Here is a 23,788-nt window from a genome sequence, read left to right on the forward strand (position 1 = left end):
GCTCCCAGCTTGCAGGAGACCCAGACGCCTCAGTATCTGTCATATAACACACTCCGGGGCAGGGAGAGGCAGCCTCAGAGACCTCTGGGGGCACCAAGCAGGGCTTCCACCCTAGCCTGAGGAGGGAGGACACCTTCAGGCAGAGGACTACCTGTGAGTCAGGATTCCAGGGACAGTGTGCAGGCTGCATCCTTAGGGGAACACATGTAAGTGGCCGAGAGGGGCTGCCGTTGGGGCGTGGGCAGAGCCAGAGCTTGCAGACTTTGGATACCGAGCCTGGGAGCCTGATCTTGACCCTGGGGGCTGGTAGTTTCTCAACGGGGCCCAAGTACAGGAGCTTCCTGAAGGCCCCAGGCAGCCCGGAGCAGGGAAAATGGGATCCTCCCCCTGCCCGCCACCAGAGCTGCTACAGCAGAGTGTTCCCTGAGCATCTACTATGCGCGGCATTGCTCTGGCTGCTGGGACATAGCAGTGAACAGACTAGAATCTCCTGCCTTTAACTAGAATCTCCATCTTCAATTCTAGTTGGAGTACAGATTATACATAGAAATAAAATGAGCAAACATATAATAGAGGAGTGATGAGTGGTAAGGAGAAATATGAGGTAAGGAAAAGGGAACCGAGAGAGGGTTGGGGGGGCAGGGAGGGCCTCACTGAGGAGGTGACATTGGAGCCGAGGTTTGAAGGAGTTGAAGATGCGGGGAGGGATATTCTGGAACAAGTCTAGGGGATTTTTGTTTTCTTTCTCTCTTTCTTTCTTTCTTTCTTTTTTTTTATTTTGAGACGGAGTCTTGCTCTGTCGCCTGGCTGGGGTGCAGTGGCATGATCATAGCTCACTGCAGCCTTGGACTCCTGGGCCCCAGCGACCCTCCCACTCTAGGAGATTTTTATTGTGAATCCACTGCTGCAGTCAGCCCAGGGAAGCCAGTAGAGGCTTTAACAAAATTCTGGTAAAATATACATAACATAAAGTTTCCCATTTTCCCCATTTGTAAGTATATGGTTCAACCGCATCACGAATATTCAGGCTGCTGTGCAGCCATCACCACCATCCAGTCCAGAAATTGTTCATCGTCCGAAACAGAAACTCTGTGCCTGTTCAATAGCAGCAACTCCCCTCCCCTGCCGCCAGCCCCTGGCAACCCCCATTCTGCTTTCTGTCTCTGTGAGTTTCAATCACACCATATTTGTCTTTCTGTGACTGGCCTGTTTCACTCAGCATAATGTCCTCAAAGTTCATCTATGTTGCGGCGTGTGTCAGAATTTCCTTCCTTTTTAAGGCTGAATACTACTGCATTGCATGGACTAGATTTTGTTTCTCCATTCATCACTGGAGGTTTCCGAGTAGGGAGCATCACAGTGTGATCTAGTGAGAAATGGGGCCAGGCTGAGGGGTGACCAAGGGGTCAGTGGGGCCACAATGGTTCTCACTGTGCCTCTCTCTAGCCTCAACTCTGCCTTGGTTTTCCTGAATAGAGCTGCCCCTGCCATCAGTCCCCAAGGGGAGTCCTGCTTTCATTCTGATGGGTGTGCTGAGGACCAATCTCTGCAGGCTTCCTGGAGGAGGTAGCCTCCCAACCAGAGATTTGAAGGTTGAAAGGGCAGGAAGGGCTGTGCAGAGGGAGACAGGAGATTCAGGGCTGGACCAGAGGGTTTGGGATGGGGAATCTGGGCTCAGAGATGGAGGGAGCTGAGGGCTGCCTGTGCTGGATGAGCCCCTGTGGCTTGCATGAGTCCCACTGGCTGCCAGGGACCATAGGAGCACCAGAGGAAATGAGCACAGAGAAGAGCTAGAGGACTGGTGGGTGAGGGGCTGCAGGGCCCACGGGTGAGTAAAATACAGATGCGCCCAATGCATAATCCCATGAGGCGACAGGGAAGCATCTTTAGCCATCTTTCTGGAGATGATAGGGTGTTTGAACTAGGAGGTGAAAGAAAGGAGTGCTGTTTATTGAGCACCTACTATGTGCCAGGCATGAGGCACATGTTGTCTTGTGTAATCCTCTCATCAGCCCTCTCATTCTTCCCTTTTTCTAGATAAAGGAACTGAGGCTCTGAGAAGCAAAGTGGTTTGCCCAGGTCGCACAGCTAGGGAGTAGGGGAAATAGAGTTTGAACCTAGGCCTGAAGGCAAAGCTTTAAGCGGTTCATGCTGAACCAGGGCCTGGGAGGTTAAGGTAAGGGCCCTAGTCTCAAAGGGCAGGCCAGGTCCCCCAGGTCATCTCCTGCCTTTCCCAGAAGCCAAACCCAGTGACTCTGGCCAGAGCCACAGAGCCATTTCCTGCAGCTGATGCACTGATAACCAGGCCTGGGGTTAATTAATACACCGCACCCCCAATTAAAAGCAGAAAGAAAGAAGATGTTGCATTCAATCAAGTCCCGTTCTCCTTCTCCTGCAGAATCCTAATTTGTGGACACCGGTTTTAATTGTCTTCCCAGTGAGCCCAGCCCAGCGCAGGCCCTGAGGCTGGAGAAGACAATTGCATCCTTCTCAAAAATCTATAACTATACCAGCCTCCCTGGGGACTGGCTGCGAGGAGTTACCTGAGTAGGGAGAGGGGCTCAGGGGCAGGGTAAGTCAAAGAGGAGAGATGGATCCTATGTCCCAGACTCAGCAGTGATGCTGACGTGGGGATCAGGGTGTGGGTAGCTGGAGGGAAAGAGTAAGGGTAGGAGGCCGGGTTACAGGCTTCCACTTAGAGCCCTCTAGAACTGGGTTCAGTTTCACCACTTACTCAGTCCGTGGCCTTGGGCAAGCCACTGACCCTCTCTGAGCTTCAGCCTCCCCATCTGAAAACGGAGATGATAATGAGCATACCCACTCCACAGCATCATGGTGGGAGCGTGAGAAAATGTATGTAAAGAGCTTGCACCTGGGTATGGTGGCTCACGCCTGTCATTCCAGTGCTTTGGGAGGCTGAGGCAGAAGGATTGCTTGAGTCCAGGAGTTTGAAACAAGCCTGGGCAATATAGCGAGACCCTTTCTCTAAAAGAATTTTTAAAATTAGCTTGTAGTGGCATGCACCCGTAGTCCCTGCTACTTGGGAGGCAGAAGCAGGAGGATCACTTGAGCCCAGGAGTCCATGGCTGCGATGAGCTGTGTTCGGCTCACTGCCGTGCTCGTGCCACTCCACTCCAGCCTGGATAACAGAATGAGACCCTGTCTCAAAAAATAAATAAACATGGCCAGGTGCAGTGGCTCGTGCCTGTAATCCCAGCACTCTGGGAGGCCGAGGTGGGCCGATCACTGAAGATCGGGAGCTCGAGACTAGCCTGGCCAACAAGGTGAAACTCTGTCTCTGCTGAAAATACGATAATCAGCTGGGCGTGGTGATGTGAGCCTGTAATCCCAGCTACTTGAGAGGCTGAGGCAGGAAAATCGCTTGAACCTGGGAGGCAGAGGTTTCAGTGAGCCGAGATCACACCACTGCACTCCAGCCTGGGCAACAAGAGCGAGACTCCGTCTCAAAAAAACAAAACAAAATAATAAATAAACAAACAAAACAAAGAGCTTGGGACAGTGCCTGGCACAAAACAAGTAGTCTGTCATTACTTCATCATTACATCATCATCATCAGCAGCAGCAGCAGCAGCAGCAGCATCAGCATCAAAATACGCATCAGTCACCTTCCAGTTTCTGGTGCTGGTGCAGTACCCTCACTCACAGAGTTAGGAGAGGGAGGAAGACCCTGTTGCTGATTGAGCTGCCTGCTTTCAGTGGGGTTGCGAGGAACTGAGCTCCCCATCTCTGGAGGTGTACAAGTGGGATGCCGAAGTATGGAGCCTAGTGGCTAAATTTTACCTGATAACTCTGACCAAATCCTGATAGGGGCTGGGGCAGACCCATGGATCTTGGTCACAACTGCCAGTCAGACCCATGTTTAAAATCCAGCTCTGTGTGAATCTTGGGCAAGTCATTTTACCTTTCTGAGCCTCACTTTCCTCATCTGTCAAGTGGGAGTGGGCAAGAGTGTTAGAGACAATGTCTGCGTGGTGTTGGGCACACAATAGCTGCTTAAGAAAGGAAATGGATTTCTTTTTTAAACAAAGCTTTCTTTCCTGCGTCCCTACCTTTGCTCACAGGGTTCCTGCTACCTGACACTTTCAGGCCTGCCTCTGCTTGTCAATATCCACCCATCCTTCAAGGCCTGGCTTAGGTGCCACCTCCTCTCTGAAGCCTTCCCAGATTCCCCTCCTCCCCCACATGGAAGTGACCCTTCCCTTTCCCAATGCCCAAAGCTCTGCCCTTAGGACATCTGTTACTTTCCTCTTCTGATGATCTGAGCTGGTGGGGCTCTCAGGACCATCAGGATTAACCTGAATTGTACAGAGGAGCAAACAGAGGTTCAGAGAGGGGAGAGAGTCTCTGGAGGTCACACAGCAAGTCTGTTGGCAGAAACAGGTTCCATCCTCCATCCTTGGCTCCCAGTCCAATGTTCCCGGCACTTACCTACGTTCACAGCGGGCTTCTCCCTCTAGGGCAGCTTGGGGCGGGGACCGGGACAGGCCTTGGTGCTGCTGACTGTGAAGAGGGAGGCCCAGATTCGTCATCAGATGCCCAGAGCCTTGGGTTTCACACTTGTCCTGTGGACACATTGCCTTCTTCACTACCGAGGTCTGAGTCAAAGGGTCCCTGAGGGGGCCTCCCCCAACCCACGCTTTGTAGACAGCTCCTGGCCAGCTCTGGGGATCAGAGAGGCTCTGGGACCACAGCCTCGCTGTGGGGTGGGAGAGCTGGTGGCCGTACCCGCAGCTAACTCAGTTGTCTCCCACAAGGCCTTAAACCTGCTTCTCTCCCTGTCCTCCCACCTGAAGCCCCTCCCTGCTCCCAGCTTCACTACCTAGCCCACTGGGGCTAAGGTGAGGGCAACACCTCCTCCAGGAAGCCTTCCCCAATTGCCTCCAGCTGGGTGAAATGCCTCTGCTGTGCCTGCCCAGGCCTTTTCACTCAGAATGAAACAGACTCCCCATCCTACCCCACAGGACTCTGCAAGGTTGGCCATTTGAGATTGAGCCTTTTTTTTTTTTTTTGAAATAGAATTTCGCTTTTGTTGCCCAGGCTAGAGTGCAATGGCGCAATCTCAGCTCACCGCAACCTCCGCCTCCCAGATTCAAGCAACTTTCCTGCCTCAGCCTAACAAGTAGCTGAGATTACAGGCGCCCAGCACCATGCCCGGCTAATTTTTGTATTTTTAGTAGAGACGAAGTTTCACTCTGTTGGTCAGGCTGGTCTCGAACTCCTGACCTCAAGTGATCCTCCTGCCTCTGCCTCCCAAAGTGCTGGGATTACAGGCTTGAGTCACTGTGCCCAGCCGCAGGACTGGGCCTTTTAAAGAAATATTTAGGGCCGGGAGCGGTGGCTCACGCCTGTAATCCCAACACTTTGGGAGACCAAGGCAGGTGGATCATGAGGTCAAGAGATCGAAACCATCCTGGCCAACATGGTAAAACCCTGTCTCTACTAAAATACAAAAATTAGCTGGGTGTAGTGGCGGGCACCTGTAATCCTAGCTACTTGGGAGGCTGAAGCAGGAGAATCGCTTGAACCCTGGAGGCAGAGGTTGCAGTGAGCTGAGATCGTGCCAGCATTCTAGCCTGGCGAAAGAGCGAGACTCCGTCTAAAAAAAGAAAGAAAGAAATATTTAGGTTGGCGCAAAAGTAATTGCAGTTTTGGCCATTAGTTTTCATGGCAAAACCATAATTACTTTTGCAGTAACCTATAGCACTACCAGCACAAGGCATTTGAATACTCTGGGAAGAGCATGGACTTGGGCGTCACAGAGGCCTGGTTTCAAATCCAGACTCTACTATGTGGCCGTGGAAGGGTTACTCCCTGGCACTGGGCCTTGGCTGCCTGGTCTGAGCCATGTGGACATGTGATGGGGGGACCTGAAGCTGGCAGAGCTCACCACCTGCTAAGACGTCAAACACATGTGGCCACTGAGCCCTAGGAATGTCAGGACTGAAAGGTGCCATGAACACGTAAAATGCACTTCAGTGTTTCATGACTTAACACAACAAAGAATGGAACATGTCTCATTGGTAATTTTCTTTCTTTCTTTTTTCCAAGACGGAGTCTTGCCGTTGCCCAGGCTGGAGTGCAGTGACACGATCTCAGCATACTGCGGCCTCCTCCTCCCGGGTTCAAGCAATTCTCCTGCCTCAGCCTCCCAAGTAGCTGGGACTACAGGCACGTGCCACCACACCTGGCTAATTTTTGTATTTTTAGTGGAGATGGGGTTTTGCCACGTTGGCCAGGCTGGTCTCAAACTCCTGACCTTAGGTGATCTGCCTGCCTCGGCCCCCCGAAGTGCTGGGATTACAGGCATGAGCCACTGTGCCCGGCCTCATTAATAATTTTCATTACATGTTCAAATAATTTTTTTGATATCTTGGCTTAAATAAAATACATTATTAAAATTAATTTCAGGTTTTTTTTTTCACATGGCTCCCAGGAGATGGAATATTCCATGCGTGCCTTGCAGTGTGGCTTGCAGTCTGTTTCTGTTGGACAGCAAGGCCCTAGACGGCCACTACTGGGGTCCCGTTGGAGAGGTGGCCATGTGGTGGGGTCCTCCCCTGTGCTCCTGCCCACCCCAGGCTGCCACAACATGCCAGGGCCCAGGAGGTGTCTGTTTGGGGGGCGAGAGGGTCTCTCCTGGCTGAACCCGGGCTGCTGAGTTACCCCAGACTAGCCCCTGCCCTCTCTGAGCCTTACCTTCTGCATGAGTAGGAAGAGCTGGTGGGCCAGAGTCAGGGTTTTCTGCTGTGGGCAGGGGGAAACCGAGTGGGGGTGAATTGGAGGCCTGGCCCTTCCCAAGGAGACCCCAGTGGAGCCTCCACCCAAGGGCGGCCCTCTCTGTCCTCCTCCCACTCATGAGACCACGCACATTGTCTCCCGTGCCCCCGCCCACCGCACATGGTTCCCACCTCCCCTGTGTCTGGAAGGAGGCGGCATGCAGCGGCTGAGTCACACCGGCCGGGTCCGAAGGCTGGCTTCAGCCTTTCTTGCTCTGTGTTCTGCATTGAGCAAGATAGCTGAACTCTCTGGAGCCATTTCCCCACTGGAAGAGGGGAAGTGGAGGCACTCTCTGATTTCCGTGGCTCAGGCAGTGGCACCTGGAGAGGCCACAGCTGTGTCCCTCCACTGTCTTTTGACCAGCCAAGGTCACACTGGTGGTCATACCAGATCCACCCAGGGTCCTCACCCCTCTCCTCCTGTTTGCAAAGTCCCCTGGTGCCCTGGTGTTGGGCAGGAGGGACATGAATCCAGGCCGAATCCACCATCTTGGGCGAGGGACCGGCAACCCACTAGAATCACCTCTTATGCCCTTCCCGTGCAGGCTCCTCACGATCTCCTCGTGTTCCGCTCGAGGTGCCAAGTGGGTGTCAGGGAAGACTCCGAGGGCGAGACCTGGCCCAGGACTCTCAGGGCAGGGTCCCCCGAGCTCTGGACCCTTCTCCACCACTGCCCAGCTAAGGCTGTTTATTCATTCATTCAAAAAGCACTTACTGGCTGGGTGTGGTAGCTTATACCTTACCTGTAATCTCAGCACTTTGGGAGGCCAAGACAGGGAGATTGCTTGAGCCCAGGGGTTCAAGTCCAGCCTAGGTAAAAAGCAAGACCATGTCTCTACAAGAAATTCAAAAAACTAGTTGAGCATGGTGGCTCGCGCCTGTAGTTCCAGCTACTCAGGGGGCTGAGGTGAGACGATTGTTTGTGCCCCGGAGGTCAAGGCTGCCGCAAGCCTTGAATGCACACTGCACTCCAGCCTAGAAAACAGAGCAAGACCCTGTGTCCAAATAAAATGTATTTATTGAGCATCTGCTATGTGCCAGGCGCTGCTCTAGGAGCTGGGAGGGAAGGCTGACAGTAAACATACGTAAAATAGGCATATTAGCTGTGCTGTCCAACACAGTAGCCATTACCTGCAAGTGGCTATTAACATTTATGTTTAAATGAAGTAAATGAAGTAAAATTAAATAAAATGTAAAATTCAGGTCCTTAGTCACATGTCACGTGCTCAGCAGACACAGACGACTGCTGGCTACTGCACCAGCTCAGGTACAGAACACCCTCCTCACAGCAGAAAGTCCTGTTGGCCAGTGCTGATGGCGTTAAATGAGGTAGTCAGGGAAGGCCTCCCGAAGGAAGAAGGCTTTGAGCAGGATCCTGCGGCAGGGGAGGGAGGGAGCCATGGGAGGGATGGCTGTTCCAGGGGAGTCTGAGGAGAGGGTGTTCCAGGCAGAGGAATCGGCAGGTGCAAAGGTCTTGAGGTGGAATCTCAACTGGGATGCCCAGGTAAGGAGCTGAAAGGAGGCTGCTGTGGTACGAATAGGAGCAGGGAGTCAGGCAGAGGCCAACACCGGAGGGGAATGGCCTCCCATGGAGGGCCCTGTCAGCCATCTGGAGTGCAGTGGTGCGTTCGAGGCTCGCTGCAGCCTTGACCTCCTGGGCACGAGCAATCCTCTTGGCTGGGCATGGTGGCTCATACCTGTAATCCCAGCACTTTGGGAGGCAGAGGCAGTGAGGACTGCTGCTGCTACGGTGGGTAGGAGGACGCCCTGGGAGAGTGGTGAGTAGAGCAGGGACAGGGACTGATTTATGTTTTGCCAAGGTGTGTCTGGCTGCTGTGTGAAAATAGCTTGTCGGGGAGGAAGAGTGGAAGCGGGAGGCCACTGAGCTTTCCCCACTGTTGCAGGTGAGAGAGAATGGCAGCTTGGCCTGGGGAAGGCAGCGGAGGAGGGGAGAAGGAGCCAGATTCTGGAGGTGTTGGGAGGCAGGACCCACAGGGTTCCTTGAAGATTGACTGTGGGAGGGCAGAGAGGAGGGAGGGAGCCCAGGGTGACTAGTTTCTGGGTTGCTCCCCTGGAAGGATGGGGTGGCCCTCACAGTGATGTGGGGGAGGGACCTTCCCTCTAGGCGCCCGCATTGACTCTTCCTTATTGGGGATAAGAAGGGTCACAGCTTTGAGGCAGGCTGCGTGTGATGGCGCCCCACACCACCCCTCGCACATGTTCAGGAACCCAGACATTTATTCCTATTAACCAACCAGGCCTTGTTTACAGAACAGCGGCTGGGACTTCCAAGCCTCAGCAAGTGGGGAACCTCCATGAGCTGCTTTCTGAACCCTTGACCTTGAGGATTAGGGGCATCTCAAATTTGCTCTCAGCCCAGAAACCCACTGCTCAAGTAGAGCTGCACGAGGAGAAACGGCAGAAGCTTCCAGATGGAGTCCTTTGTCAATTCACATCACCTTCAGTATCCTGGGGACAGGGGGAGGAGAGAGGTGGCCCCAGAGCAGGGGCCTGAATCTAGGATTTCACCTCCTAGCCCAGGACTCCCTCTTCCTCCTGCCCTAAGCGGAGCTGGGGTGGTGAGGACTCCAGGGGCTGGGAATCTGCCCCTCTGGGCCAGGGGACCCTGTTAGGCTGCAGCACCAGGAGGGACAGGGTGGGGGCTGGGGGATTGACAGCCACAAGTTTCCTGGGTGACCTGCACGTTGCCAGGCGTCTTTCCAGGGCGAGATAATCTCTCCTGAGAAGAGGAAAGAATTCTAATTACATCTCAGGACAATATTTGTTTGGGGAGACAGGAGACAGAGCATATGGTGGGGAGGGGCGCTGGGCCACATGAAGTGGGGATGTGTTTTCTCATTTACCTGGTGGGATGGAGGATGGCGGATGGAGCAGGGCTCCTGCTGGGCCAGGGAAGCCATCTGCCCTGGGCTGTGGTGGAGAGCTGGGCCCTGCACGGGGCAGGAGGCAGGAGTGGCTCCCACCTCACCCTGGGTGCCCTGAGAGGGTGGAGAATTCTGCACCCATTCTATCCACCGAGCAGCCACTCTGCACCAGCAACTGCCAGCTGCAGGAGCTCTATGTCCCTGTCCTCCTGGAGCTGCCACAGGCACCAGGGCAAGGCAGGAGGTGGGGGACCTTCTTGGGATCCTCAAGGAGGACCTTTCTGGGGGTGATATTTGAGCTGAGCTTTGCCAGATCTGAAGGAGCCAGCCGGGCAAAGAGGGGCGGAGGGAAGGGCATTCCAGAAGGAGAACAGCCAGAGCAAGAGTGAGGCTGGAAAGGGAGGTGTGTCCACAGGACAGGGAGGAAACCAGGGGAACGGGTGCCGATCCCCATACCTGGGGCCCCAGGGGAGGGTTCTAAGCAGCGGAGAGGCCACATCTGATTTGGTTTTGCAAAGATGGCGCTGGCTGCTGTGCTTGGACACTGGAGTAACTCAGGAGGGGAACCGAGCTGGGTGACTGGAAGAACCTGGAAGAGCTGATGAAAGTGGCAGCTCCTCCCGGGCCTTCTTGCCGTCCACATCCAGCCCAGGCCTTCTCTGATCCCTGGCATGCTCTCCCACGGCGCCCAGCTGCTGGTGTGGCCTCCAGGGCCGACACCTACTCCCTCATCCCCATCTCACGTTGGCTGCTGCACACACCCTTGGCCCGCCTTGCTGAGCTTCTCGGGTGCCCACCTGAAGCCAGACCACTCCCACCAGCGGGCTTGTGGGTACCCCCACCCCCTCCACCCATCCCTCACTGTACTGCTCCTACATTCTCCACCTCCCTTACCATCAGCTCTGTGGTTTCCTGAGCCCCGCCACTCTTCCCCCTGTTTCTTGCACAGCCCTGTTCACAGAGACACCCCATGACATGACAGCACGGACGGGCGAGGATGTGGAGATGGCCTGCTCCTTCCGCGGCAGCGGCTCCCCGTCCTACTCGCTGGAGATCCAGTGGTGGTATGTGCGGAGCCACCGGGACTGGACCGACAAGCAGGCCTGGGCCTCGAACCAGGTAATGCCCCTGGGGAGATGCCAAGCGTGGCTGGGGAAGTCCTGGTCCCTGGGGTAGGGGTATCTCTCTGCCCCTCTTCTCCTCTGAGGGATGTGGGCTCCAGCACTGTTCTCCACACCACACAGCTGTCTCCCTCCCTTCTTCCTCCTGGGGTGGGGGTTTTAGGTGATCATGGAGGCTTATCTGGGGGAACGGGCAGGAGGCAGAGCTAGGCTGAACACTTGAAATGGCCACAGCAAGAAGGGCCTTCCAGAGCACAGAGGGCCTCCCTTCAGGGTACAGGTGAGGAAACTGAGGCCAGAGGGACAAGCTGGCTTCAGGTTATGGAGCAAGCTAGGTCTTGTGACTCGCTTCCCACCACTTCTCCAGGCCACACGGGCAGCCTTTTTGTAAAGAGCTCTGCAAATGCTGAGTTCATTCACAGGCACACACGCAGGTGTGCACCAGGCTCCCAGCACACCCTTGGCTGCACATGTGCTCGCCCCTCTACACGTGCATGCTCGTGTGTACACACCTGTAGAGCAGATGCTGTGGGGGCTCTGCCCCATGCCCGGTGTGCAGCATGCCTGGGACCAGCCCACTGCCAACTGCCAGCTCCTCTGGCTCTGCTTGAGGGTTTTCTCTGGACACCAGAGCCTGCCAGCCAGCGAGGCAAGCAGGAGGAGCAGGGGACTCAATAGGCAGAAGCAGCCCCCACCAGTGACCTGCAAAGTTGGAGGATGAATGCCCCAGTTCCCTCGCCCTCAGCTGGGATGACAGAAGCATGTTCTTCACTGTCTCCCCGAGTGCCCAGTGGGATGAAGCTCCAATTGCCTACAGTGGTAACTAACCGACAACATACCTCCCATTATTAACTTTCTTCCCCTTTTGGATTCACTCACCTTCTCCCCTTACTTGTGCTTCCTGGGATCACCCCCCAAATAAACTACTTGACCTTTGTCTCAAGGTCAGCTCTTGGAGGAACTCCATCTGAATCATCTGCATCCTTACACATGTGTATACACTAATGAACACGCAAACACATAGAGATCTGCCCACCCATTCATATACGACCACATGTATCTGCACACATTCACAAACACGCATTGGCTCGCTCATACACTCCCCATGTTCATGAAAGAGTGTCTCACATGTGCCCAAAGGCATAGCAAACTCTGTGTTGCTCCTGGAGGTGTCAGCTCCCCAACACTTCCAGCCCTGCCACATGCAGGCTTAGAGGACTCCAGTGGCCAGAGAAAGCCCTTAGGCAAACCGTTGCAGGTGTCTGCAGTTGGAAGCCTCCAGGGTCAGCTTGCAAAGGTGGGGAATGTGGGTAGGGTTCCCACAGTATCTGCACACACGTTCACATGGGTGGCACACCTGAAAGTACAAACACACTCTCAGATAGAGTGATCAAGAGTACAAACACGCTCCTAGCAACGTACCAAGCCGATGCTTAGATTTCTGCATGTTCACACTCCCTCCAGTGTATACCAAAGTACCCTTGTGTGTCTAAATGCACAAATGTGGTCATTTTCTACATACCTCCATTATCTTCTTTTGCTCTGACATCCCCTCTGTCCCCTGAGTGGATACAGAAAGCTGAAGGACCCCAACTCCAGACTCCATGGCCCCCGAGCCTCATCTGCTGTCATGAGAATCTTAGCTGTTGTCTGTATCCCTATAATGTGTCTCCCCACACTGCCACCCCACCCCCATCCTGTGCTAACACCTTGTCTCTGCTCTCTCCACCCCTCCCCGCTCCCAACAGCTAAAAGCATCTCAGCAGGAAGACGCAGGGAAGGAGGCAACCAAAATAAGTGTGAGTTTTGATAATGACTTCTCGAAAGGGCTCTAATGGAGGGCACAGCTGTGACTTAAAAAAAAATTGGGGTCCAGTTCAGCAGGGAGCTTGGGCAAGAAGATGGAAGAGAAGAAAAAGAGAAGGGAAAAAAAATGGCCCTGCTCTGTTTTTTAAAAGCCGGAGATTTTTCAAGTTCGTTCAATGATAGGCACAAAAAATGACAGGGGAGAGAAGATGCATTTTCTCCTGTCGGGGCCAAGGCTGTGTGCGTCCTGGTGCCTTCAGGCTTGTCTCAGCAGCATTTTTTATTTGGGGAACCAACGAGGTTTAATGAGCCTGAGCCAGGTTTTTTTGGCCTATCATTACTGAGTGTTACGCCATCTCGGGGTCACTCGGTGATCTGGCCCTGGGGACGGGGTGGGGGCACTCTAGCCAAAGGATTTCAGGACTGGGCAGGCCTTCTTATTTATTGACTCATTTGTGAGTAGCCACCCTCTATAAGAAGGGCCAAGCATTCACCCATTTTGCAGGTGGGGCAGCTGAGGCTCAGGAGGTCAAGGACTTGCCCGAGTCACGCCAAGGGTGACTGGTGTTGCTGAGCTACCTGGCTTCAGGGCTCAAGCTCTTTGTCACCGGCTGCAGGCCAGTGCAGCTGGGGCCCAGGGAGTTCAGGGGGTGACAACTTTTGTGAAGGAGGGGGCACCCAAAGCCAGTCCTGGGAGAGGCAGACAGGAGGGAGAAAGGAGGTGAACGGGGGAGAGAACACAGAGTGGAGGGGACCCACCCGGGGACACATGTGGCCATGCAATGAGGCAAGATTTGTGCATGGGGTGTGAGGTCAGCCTGGTAGGAGGCTAGACATCTGCCAGCACCACACTCAGAAAAGGCAGGTGCCCGTGGGGTATGAATGCTTGTGTGTGCGGCATGCGCATGGTGGGGAAGCCTTTCGAAATTCACCCTTTTTTGCTTGATTCTTCCACAACTTTTCAAGGACTTGTAGGGGAGCTCAGGTCCCCAAGTCCAATTCAACAGGGATCAACAGAGGAGCCGCACCCCCAAACCGAGGTCACCATGTGGAGACTGGGCACAGGGATCATTGGGGTGCCATGTCGGGCATCAGAGGTGGCATCATGGAGGCAGAGAGGCCAGGCAGGAGGCTCCTGCAGCGCCTTCACCCCCACCCTCTGCCAAGGGCGCATCCATATCGAATGCCCCGTTTCTGGCCCAAATACCCATCCGTTAAGCCCAGGCAGGTAGATCTGTGTGCATATTAATACCCTGTTCATCACAGCCCTTTCTCCTATAATTTTGCTTGGGGTTTAAGGAGCAGCTCTGGCAAAGGAGAGAATAATCTAATTGACTTAGAGGATTAGAATTCCAGGCTGCTGGGTCCCACATGAGGGGAATGCGACGACGTTAATTAGTTAAATAAAATAAATGTGCTCAGCATGAATGTGCAATTACCCCTACCCACCCCCCTCCAGCCCCCGCAATGCCTGCACCAGCTGGGGCTCCGAGGGTCTGGTTAGGAAGCACACAAACAGGCATGGGCCAAGCTCCTTGTGCAGACAGCGCCATGGGAACAACCATTCCTAATACGCGGGTACTCTCCCTGGATCCCTGCAGTCTGAGGAGGCAGCCCAAACTTTCCTCCGTGGCCTTCAGAACTCTGCACGATTGCTCTGCCCACCCTCCAGCCTCACCTCCTCTTGCCTGACCTCACTCCCCTTCCCCTCCCGACCCTGGCAGCCTTTCCACCTTCCCATTCCTTCCCACCTCTTGGCCTTTGCACAGGCTGGTCCCCCTGCCTGCAAAGCTGTTTCTCTCTCTCTTCCCACAGAGCTCAGCTCGGGAAGCGTCCTTTGAACTTGTGACCCAGCTGGCGCCCCTCCTATTTCCCTGCTGGCTGTATTTCTGGTTGTCATTATCCACTTGTGTGAGTTTTGGCTTCATGACTGTCTCTCCCAGAGATGGGGGGCACTGGGACTGAGCCTACTTGACTCACTGTTGCATTTCCAGAGTCTAGCACAGAGCCTGATATGGTGTAGTAGGTACCCAATAAATATTTGTTGAATAACTATCACACACACAGACATACGCCCAAGCCAATGTGTGTGTGAACCATACACATATTTATTTTATTTTATTTTATTTTTTGAGATGGAGTTTCACTTTTGTCACCCAGGCTGGAGTGCAGTGGCGCGATGTCGGCTCACTGCAACCTCCGCCTCCTGAGTTCGAGAAATTCTCCTGCTTCAGCTTCCCCAGTAGCTGGGACCACAGGAGCATGCTGCCATGCCTGGCTTTTTTTTTTTTTTTTTTGTATTTTTAGTAGAGACGGGGTTTCACCGTGTTGACCAGGCTGGTCTCGAACTCCTGACCTCAGGTGATCCTCCTGCCTCAGCATCCCAAAGTGTTGGGATTACAGGCAGGAGGCACCGTGCCTGGCCAGATGTTTGTACGTGGACTTGCCACCACAGTGTGGATCCCATGTCTGTTCACATATGCATACCGGTGACATGACGTGAACCAGTGAAAGAGCTCCTGGCGGGGGGCCGGGAAGCCCAGACCCTGTGTCTATAGGGAACAGCTGAGCCAGGCAGGGACCTAGGCCCCATATTCCCGTGACTTCTAAAAATCCCGATTTTAGTGGAGTATCTCCTGAGTTTTAACTATTGAGACCTAATTAGATCTTTTGAAAAACACTGTCTAAGCTAAAGAGTGTAGTCTACAGGCTGGTGGAATCCCAGAATCTCATAGGGAGATCATTTACGTGGGAGGACAGGCATCTGTGATCAAATAATAATGGTCTAAGGTTGAGGGTAAGAAAATGCTGTCAGCTTCGAGGGGCTTGGTGGGGGGAGGGCTTCGTGAACCTGCCAGGGTGGCCCTGTTGGCCTTGTGAAGATTCAGACTGTGAGAGTCGGCTGTGCTGACTGCCAGGCGGGGACTGTGAGGACACAGTGGGGCCAGCACTTAGCGTCCCAGGAGCTGAGTCCTGGTTCCAGCTCTGCCACCTCCTCGATTCTCACTTTTCCTCAGTTAGCTGTTGTTGAAGGCACATATGAAACACTTTGGAAACTGTAAAGTGCCATGGATTAGGCTATGTGAATGACAGTGGTTCCTTCGGTGGAAACTTGTTAACGTGAATTTGTGACTCATAAAACTCTTATTCCTAGCAAGACAGCAGGACTTGGGCAAGGGAATTAAAAAAAAAAAATCAGATGCTGGACTGAGTGCACACCTGTAATCCCAGCACTTTGGGAAGCCAAGGTGGGCGGGTCATCTGAGGTCAGGAGTTGGAGACCAGCCTGGCCAACACGGTGAAACCCCGTCTCTACTAAATATATAAAAATTAGCCAGGTGTGGTGGTGCGCACTTGCAGTCCCAGATACTTGGGAGACTGAGGTGGGAGAATCGCTTGAACCCAGGAGGCGGAGGCTTCAGTGAGCCGAGATCGCACCCCTGCTCCCGTAAGGACATCATTTATGTGGGAGGACAGGCATCTGTGAGAAAATAATAATGATAATAATAATATAGCAGCTAGCATTTATTGAGTGCTTGCCATATGTTAGGAGCCATAACGAGCACTTTACATGAATTATCTCATTTAACTTGGGCCCAGGGAAGGGCCCTGGCTTAAAAATGTCTCCCTTAGTAGCTTGCATCTGCTAAGGATTCCACCATTAGGTGGAATCATTTCTGTGGCTCAGGCAAACATTTCTGCTTATTGGCTATTTTCAAGTTCCGGAAGTTTTTCTTTCGATCTAACTGAAGTCCTTTGTGCTAGAATTGAGGTTAATTTTCCGCTTAACCAGTTTTGCAAGCAGAGGTCGTCCACAACTTCCTAATTTTAAGACGAGGTGAAATTCTCCACACATACCCTCCTTCCTGGGGGACTTCATCACTGCAAATGGCTGGTGGTTGGAAGCTGAGTTAAACAAAGATGACTCTGGAAAGACCACGGGCTCACACACACACCCTCCCTGCCCTCAGGGTGCTCCCAGTCCAGTGTGGGAGATGGGTGTTAATCCAGTAATCATGCATGATAAAAAAAATAGAATTACAACTGTGACCAAAATGAGTAGAGCTGCTATAATGGGGGATCTGATCTAGCCTGGGGGGCCAGGAGGGCTTCCTGGAGGAGGTGATGTTTGAGGTGAGCACTGAGGTGTGGAGGATTTGACAAGGAGTGGGGAACTTGGCTGGATGTGGGCGCTGGAGGAATTGCTAGTGGCCAATGAGGCTGAGGGGCAGGCCGGGAGGAGACCTCAAAGGGCCTTGTCAGCCACCGTGGGGGCCATCGAAGAGTTTAGGTTGGGGGCATTTTGAAAAAATTGGTCTGGCTGTCATGGAAGAAGAGGCTGGAAGGTTGTGTAGACCTGGGAGGAGGCTGGGGTGATGGCTCAGATGGGAGAAGCCCTGGACCTTGCTTTCGCCAGTGCTGGGGGATGTGGATTCTGGAGAGAAGGGGAAGGGGTCCGATGGTGTTTAGAGGAGGTCAGTGGGCTCAGGGGTGGAGTGTGCAGAGCGTGGAAAGAAAACAGAAACGGCCATTGCAGAGTTTGGCTACAGCAGTAAGACCTTCTGGGGCCCAGGTATGGGGAGACCCTGAGTTGGGTTCTGTACATGCTGAGGGGCCAGTGAAGTGCCGGGTGGACCTGATAGAGGTTGATTACAGGGCCCGGCCTGGGGCAGGAGCCATCTGACCCCTATTCCTCACCGCAGCACCTTCCCTGGGGCCTCCCCCTCTTCCCAGGAGGCCACGTGAAGGCAAGGGTTGGCATCACGAGTACAAATCCATTCTTCTGGCATGGCTGGAAGAAGATCCCAGCCTGCCCGGTGTGAGCTGGCCTCGGGGTATCCCTGCAGTGCCCGGAAAAGCCTGGGCTGTGGGGCGAGCAGGGAGGAGGCTGAACTTGGCCCTGGTCAGGGTTCGGCCTTGTCTCTTTCAGCGTAATTAGGTGCTTAATTGCACAGCTCAGGCCTGTTGATGCCTGTGTGGAGGTGATTATGATTTACAGCTGAGTCGCCATGCGGGGGTCTCCTTTCTTCGTGGGCTCTCCAGTCGCCCGGAGGGCTGGGCTGAAGGGCTTTCTGCATAGTGTGCGGTGGATGAAATCCAACACGCTGCTCCTGGAATGGGATATTGGGCCCCCTCCTGTGGGAGAGGCCTCTGATGAGGTTTGGGGCTGGGTTTCCCCAAGACATGGAGGGTGAGGGGCCTCGGAAAGACATGAGAAGACTGACCTATAGTTTACTGTTCAGAAGGCTCCCAGAGGGGTGGGTAGGGTGTGGACTCTGTCACCAGCTGGGTGGCCTTGAGAAAATCACTTCAGCTCTCTGAGTCTCAGTGTCTTCACCTGCATCACAGGGTTATTGTGAGGTTTAAATAAGATTGATGAAGCTTGGCTGGGCGCGGTGGCTCACATCTAGAATCCCAGCACTTTGGGAGGCCAAGGCAGGGAGGATTGCTGGAGCCCAGGAGTTCGAGACCAGCCTTGGCAATATAGTGAGACCCCTGTCTCCACAAAAAGGTACAAAAATTGGCCAGGAGTGGTGGTGCGCACTTGTGGCCCCAGCTACTCAGGAGGTCGGCGGGGTGCTGAAGCGGGAGGATTGCTTGAGGCCAGGAGGTTGAGGCTGCAGTGAGCCATGGTCACGCCACTGCACTCCAGCCTAAGGTGACAGAACAAGACCCTGTCTCAAGAAAAAAAAAAAAAAGAAAGATTGGTGAAACTTATCACATCATCTCACAGTGATCAGGTGCTGCATAAACATTAGCCACTGGCACTACTGTTGCTGTTATTATTTTTGTTAAAAATATGGTATTTGCCTTCTCCAGATTGTGCTTAGAGGTGTGGACCACAGGGACTGGGAGGGAGAGGTGTCTGACGTGTGTCCTCACCCTTCGTCCTGTTGGAAGTTCACTCGCTTAGTTGCTTGGTTGTGGGTTAGGGGTCTAGGTTCTCCGTTAGACTGTCAGCTCATGCCAGTATTACCAGGATCTGGCTGGCTCATTGTGGTAGGCACTTGCTAAATGCTTGTTGAATGAATGGACAAATTTAGCCCAAGAAAACCAAGGCCAGAGTGCTGGTGACTTGTCAGGGTCAGCGCCTGGCCTCCCATCACTCCCTGCAGTGCTCCCTGCCCTCCTCCTCTCTGAGAGAGGAAGAGCTCGTGCTTCTGAAGGCCACATCTGTCTGTTGGCAGAGGGGGTGACAGGGAGGAGGGAGCTGGCTGCCTGGGGAGCCGCCCAGGCCTTCGTGGCCCCATCTGGGGGATGGGAGCGGGTGGGCTGAGGGCTGGGCCTCGCTTGGTGCTCCCTCCCTAGGAGCGAGTGCTCCCAGCGCTTTGCATTATTACTCCATTAGCGCCTTGTAGGGTTGACAAATGAAGGATAATTAATATCCGTGAGGGAAGCAGATGTTGAGGTAATTCGTTCCCGCTGCGCATTTGCAGCAGCATCTCCTAACTCGCCGGAGAGAGCACGCAGGACCGCAGGGCGGAGGTGATGGAGTCAGAGGGACAGGGTGGGCTCCAGCAGGGCCTGGCACTAGGGAGGGGGTGCCCCCACATCCAGAGGGGCACCTGGGAGGGTTTCCCACTGCTTGCCATGGGGAAGTCCTGCCTGGGTCCCACCTCCGTGCCTCTGCTGAAGGCTTTCCCTCCATATAGGGGATGATGGGCAGCCGGAAAGGCTCAGCATGAGGGAGGAAGGCCAGGCTCCCCGCTGCTGGACACTCTCCTCTTCCCTGTGGCCCTGCCAGCACTGGTGGCCCTCCGTGAGCCTGTCATACTACTGGGAGGGTGAGAGCGCATGGAGCCTGTTCCCAGTTCCGCCACTCACTGACTCCGTGCCTCTGGGCGAGTCACTTCTTTTGGAGCCTCAGTTTCACTATCTGCAAAGTGGGTATCATTATGCGTATTCACACTGCCATAAAGAACTACCGGAGACTGGGTAATTCACAAAGAAAAAGAGGTTACATTGACTCAACGTTCTGCATGGCTGGGGAGGCCTCAGAAAACTTACAACAATGGCATAAGGCTAAAGGGAAGCAAGGCATGTCTTATGTGGTGGCAGGAGAAGAGGAAACGAAGGGGAAACTGCTACTTTTAAACCATCAGATCTTGTGAGAACTCACTCACTATCATGAGACCAGCATGGAGAAAACTGTCCCTGTGATCCAGTCACCTCCTACGAGGCCCCACCCTCAACACGTGGGGATTACAATTCGAGATGAGATTTGGATGGGGACACAGAGCCAAACCATATCATCGTGTGCATGTGGCTTAAAATTAGAAAGCATGACATCTGAGTACCACTTCAGTGGGAGAAAGAAGGTCATGGGGTGGGTCCGTTCATTGCAAAAATGTTGATGATTATTTATGGAGTGCTGGGCTCTGTGATAATCACTCACATGGACAAAATAAACATTGTCCCTGCTCTCATGGCGGGTATGGTTTAGCCAGGGAGAGAACCCAAAATCAAGTCAACAGACAAATACACAATTCAAAATGAGAAGACTGCTATGCAGGAAATAGGAGGGAGTGGGGACAGGGGTCAATTTCTTGGAGGAGGTGACATTTAGGATGAATGGGAACCAAGCAGGTGAAGAGGAACAGGGAACCCCACCCAGGCAGAGGGCCCAGCACATGCAAAGGCCGCGAGGTCAGCCAGAGTTTCCCACTGGGGAGGGTGTTCATCACCTCCCCAGGGCAGATTGGTGAGATGATGAGAAGTCACGCGTGTGAGTGCCCAGCCCAGGCTCAGAGACATCTGCAGGCTGCATGCAGAGGCCGTGCTTTCTCATCCCGGCCCCCTCACCGCAGGGGTGACCAGCGGGGGCATCCCACCTGGAGCCAGAAGCTGGGCTTCCCTCTCTAGGAGCTGGGGCTTGGCGGCAACAAGCCAGTTCGTTGTCCTTCCAGAAGAGAGAGACCAGTAGGCCACAGATCTGAGGCCCGCTCACCTGAGCCTACAAAGCTGTCTGGGCAGGGGATCAGCGACTGGCAGCTGAGAACTGACCTCCACTGTTCTGTCCAGGCAGGAGAGGGACTGCAGGTGGGTTTTTTTGTTTTGTTTTGTTTTGTTTTTTTCTCTAAGAAGAAGGGGCCAGGGAAGGAGAGAAGCCCCCTCTCACCACCATTACCCCTCTCCATAGGCCCAACCCCTTCTTCTTCTTCTTCTTTTTAAAAAAAAAATTAAAAATCTTTTTATTTTGAGTCATAGGCTCAGGAAAAGTTTCAAAAATAGGTCATTAAGTCCCCTGTACCTGTCAGCCAGCTTCCCCAGTGGTGTATCTTATATAACTGTCCGTCTGCTTTTTCTTTTTTAATTGAAAAAACACCCACGGCTACTTTATATTTAGGGCAGATTTATTCATAAGAGCTTTAATCTGGAAATCACACAAATGTCCATTGATGGGTGATCACATAAACCAATTGTGCAGTATGCATGTGATGGAATACTACACGGCAATGAAAAAGAACAAATGGATGGCCGGCATGGTGGCTCACACCTATAATCCTGGCACTTCGGGAAGCTGAGGTGGGTTGCTCAATTGAGGCCAGGAGTTCGGGACCAGCCTGGCCAACATGGTGAAACCCCATCTCTACTAAAAATACAAAAATTAGCTGGACATGGTGGCGGGTGCCTGTAATTCCAGCTACTGGGTAGGCTGAGGCATGACACCTGCTTGAACTGGGAGGTAGAGGTTGCAGTGAGCTGAGATCACGCCACTGCACTCCAGGCTTGGCAACGGAGACTCTGTCTCAAACAAACCAACAAATAGATGCAGGCAGCAACATGGAGACATCTCACCGATAACAGAGTGTGTTGAAAAAGCCAGGCACAGGAAAGAAGCCACACATACAAGAGTTCCAAAGCAGAAAAAAACTATCTATGGTGACAGAAGTCAGTCAGAAAGCGGGGGACCCCAGCGGGGGAAGTATTGCTGAGTGAAGGGTGTGCTCTAGGGGGTCACGAATGTCCCATGCTTTGCTCTGGATGGTGGTTACACAGGAAACATTTCCTCGGGCTGTGTGCACTTTACTCTGTATAAGTGACACTCCCATTTTAAAACAGAAATGTAAAAACCCAAACAAATAAAAAGTCAAAGTACAAAGGCGAATATAACAAACATCCTTGCTCCCCCCAAGTAGAGTAAATAGTTTTCAGCATTCCGATATATTTGTCATCAGCCTTTATATTGTTTTGTTTTGTTTTTTATTGTGTTATTTTATTTTATTTATTTATTTTTTTGAGACAGAGTCTCGCACTGTCACCCAGGCTGGAGTGCAGTGGTGCAGTCTCGGCTCACTGCAACCTCCGCCTCCCAGGTTGTTCAAGTGATTTTCATGCCTCAGCCTCACGAGTAGCTGGGATTACAGGCACGCACCACCACACCCCGGCTAGTATTTGTATTTTTAGGAGAGACAGGGTTTCCCCATGTTGCCCAGGCAACATGCCCAGGTCTCAAACTCCTGACTTCAAGTGATCCGCCTGCCTTGGCCTCCCAAAGTGCTGGGATTCCAGGCATGAGCCACCATACTTGGCCTGGTTTGGTTTTTAAAAGATCGGTCTCAGGCCGGGCGCGGTGGCTCAAGCCTGTAATCCCAGCACTTTGGGAGGCCGAGGCGGGCGGATCACAAGGTCAGGAGATCGAGACCACAGTGAAACCCCGTCTCTACTAAAAATACAAAAAATTAGCCGGGCGCGGTGGCGGGCGTCTGTAGTCCCAGCTACTCAGGAGGCTGAGGCAGGAGAATGGCGGGAACCCGGGAGGCGGAGCTTGCAGTGAGCCGAGATCGCGCCACTGCACTCCAGCCTGGGCAACAGCGTGAGACTCCGTCTCAAAAAAAAAAAAAAAAAAAAAAAAGATCGGTCTCACTCTGTCACCTAAGCTGGAGTGCAGTGGTGTGATCATGGCTCACTGCAAGCCTCAAACTCCTGGGCTCAAACAGTCCTCGCACCTCAGCCTCCTGAGTAGTAGCTGGGACTGCAGGCACCTCTATTATTTTTTTTTTTAGGAAATGTACACTTTCAGACTAAATGAAGACTTTGCTTTGTAGTCTATACCAGGTCCACTTCCTCCCCTGTGTTCTGCCCCAGAGTCCACCACTGTGAGGAGGTCCTGGTGTTCCCTCCTATTTTAAACTTCCACACCCGGAAGACCCCAAAACCAGTATAGAGTAGGTTTCTGTGTTAATTTACATAAATGGCATCCCCTGGGGGCAGGCAGCAGTGAGAGCTTTCCCTCTGCTGTTTGCCACTGAGCTCATGTGCCTAGTTCTAGCTCCGTCTTTCAGACCACTCTGCAGTGCTTCATGCAGGGAACAGACCACTGCTTAGTTATGCAGTCTGTGGATGGACATGGCAGTTGCTTTTACTTTTTTGCTGTTTAACTCACTCTTGTGCAAACCTCGGTGGGCCCTTGTGGGAGTGTTTCTGGGGGCTCTAGTCCTAGGATCCTGGGACCCCCGTACTCTTCTTCTCCCCCACTGTCACGGGATAGACAGGTCACGGTCTCTCTGTCACCCCCAGGTGGTCAAGGTGGTGGGCAGCAACATCTCCCACAAGCTGCGCCTGTCTCGGGTGAAGCCCACGGACGAAGGCACCTACGAGTGCCGCGTCATCGACTTCAGCGACGGCAAGGCCCGGCACCACAAGGTCAAGGCCTACCTGCGGGTGCAGCCCGGGGAGAACTCCGTCCTGCACCTGCCCGAAGCCCCTCCCGCCGCGCCCGCCCCGCCGCCCCCCAAGCCAGGCAAGGAGCTGAGGAAGCGCTCAGTGGACCAGGAGGCCTGCAGCCTCTAGACTGATGCCCCTGCCCCTGCCCACCCGCCCCCACGCTGTACAGAGTGCATGAGGAGCCGCCGGACCACTGGGGACGGACTGCCTGCGTCCAGCCGCGCCCTATCCCTGAGGCCGCCTGTGGCCACCATGTCGGCCCTCTTTCCACCACCCCTTGCTCAGCATGTAAGCCCCACCCACCCCTGCCCTTTCAGACCCCTGTGGTGACCTGGCTCGGAGAAGGTGGCCCTGGGCACCAAGGGGCCGTCCGCCCTGAACACTGGGGCGGGGACCATGCTGGGGCCCGGGGCCACCCCCTTCCTGTCACCAGCTTCTGTGGAGTCCAGTGTTTTGCTTTGCTTGCTTGTTCCCATCCTGTCCTGAGCCGGGGCCCCCAGCCTCACCTCCC

The 23,788-nt window shown here is 53.7% G+C and overlaps 1 protein-coding gene across 2 annotated transcripts in view; it reads left to right on the forward strand.

The window, feature by feature from the left end:
* Positions 1–23,588, forward strand: part of VSTM2L (V-set and transmembrane domain containing 2 like) — a 41,929-nt gene extending 18,341 nt beyond the window's left edge. The window contains exons 2-4 of one of the 2 annotated variants that reach the window (XM_005568972.3): positions 10,632–10,801; positions 12,552–12,602; positions 23,131–23,588. In XM_005568972.3, coding sequence (XP_005569029.1) covers positions 10,632–10,801; positions 12,552–12,602; positions 23,131–23,403 — 494 coding nt within the window. In that variant the 3' untranslated portion in view covers positions 23,404–23,588. The remainder of the gene's footprint in view (positions 1–10,631; positions 10,802–12,551; positions 12,603–23,130) is intronic. The other variant, XM_074005299.1, reaches the window with a different exon arrangement.
* The last annotated feature ends 200 nt before the right edge of the window (positions 23,589–23,788 follow it).

Source organism: Macaca fascicularis, chromosome 10 (assembly GCF_037993035.2).
Source record: "Macaca fascicularis isolate 582-1 chromosome 10, T2T-MFA8v1.1".
Taxonomy (NCBI): Eukaryota; Metazoa; Chordata; class Mammalia; order Primates; family Cercopithecidae; genus Macaca; species Macaca fascicularis.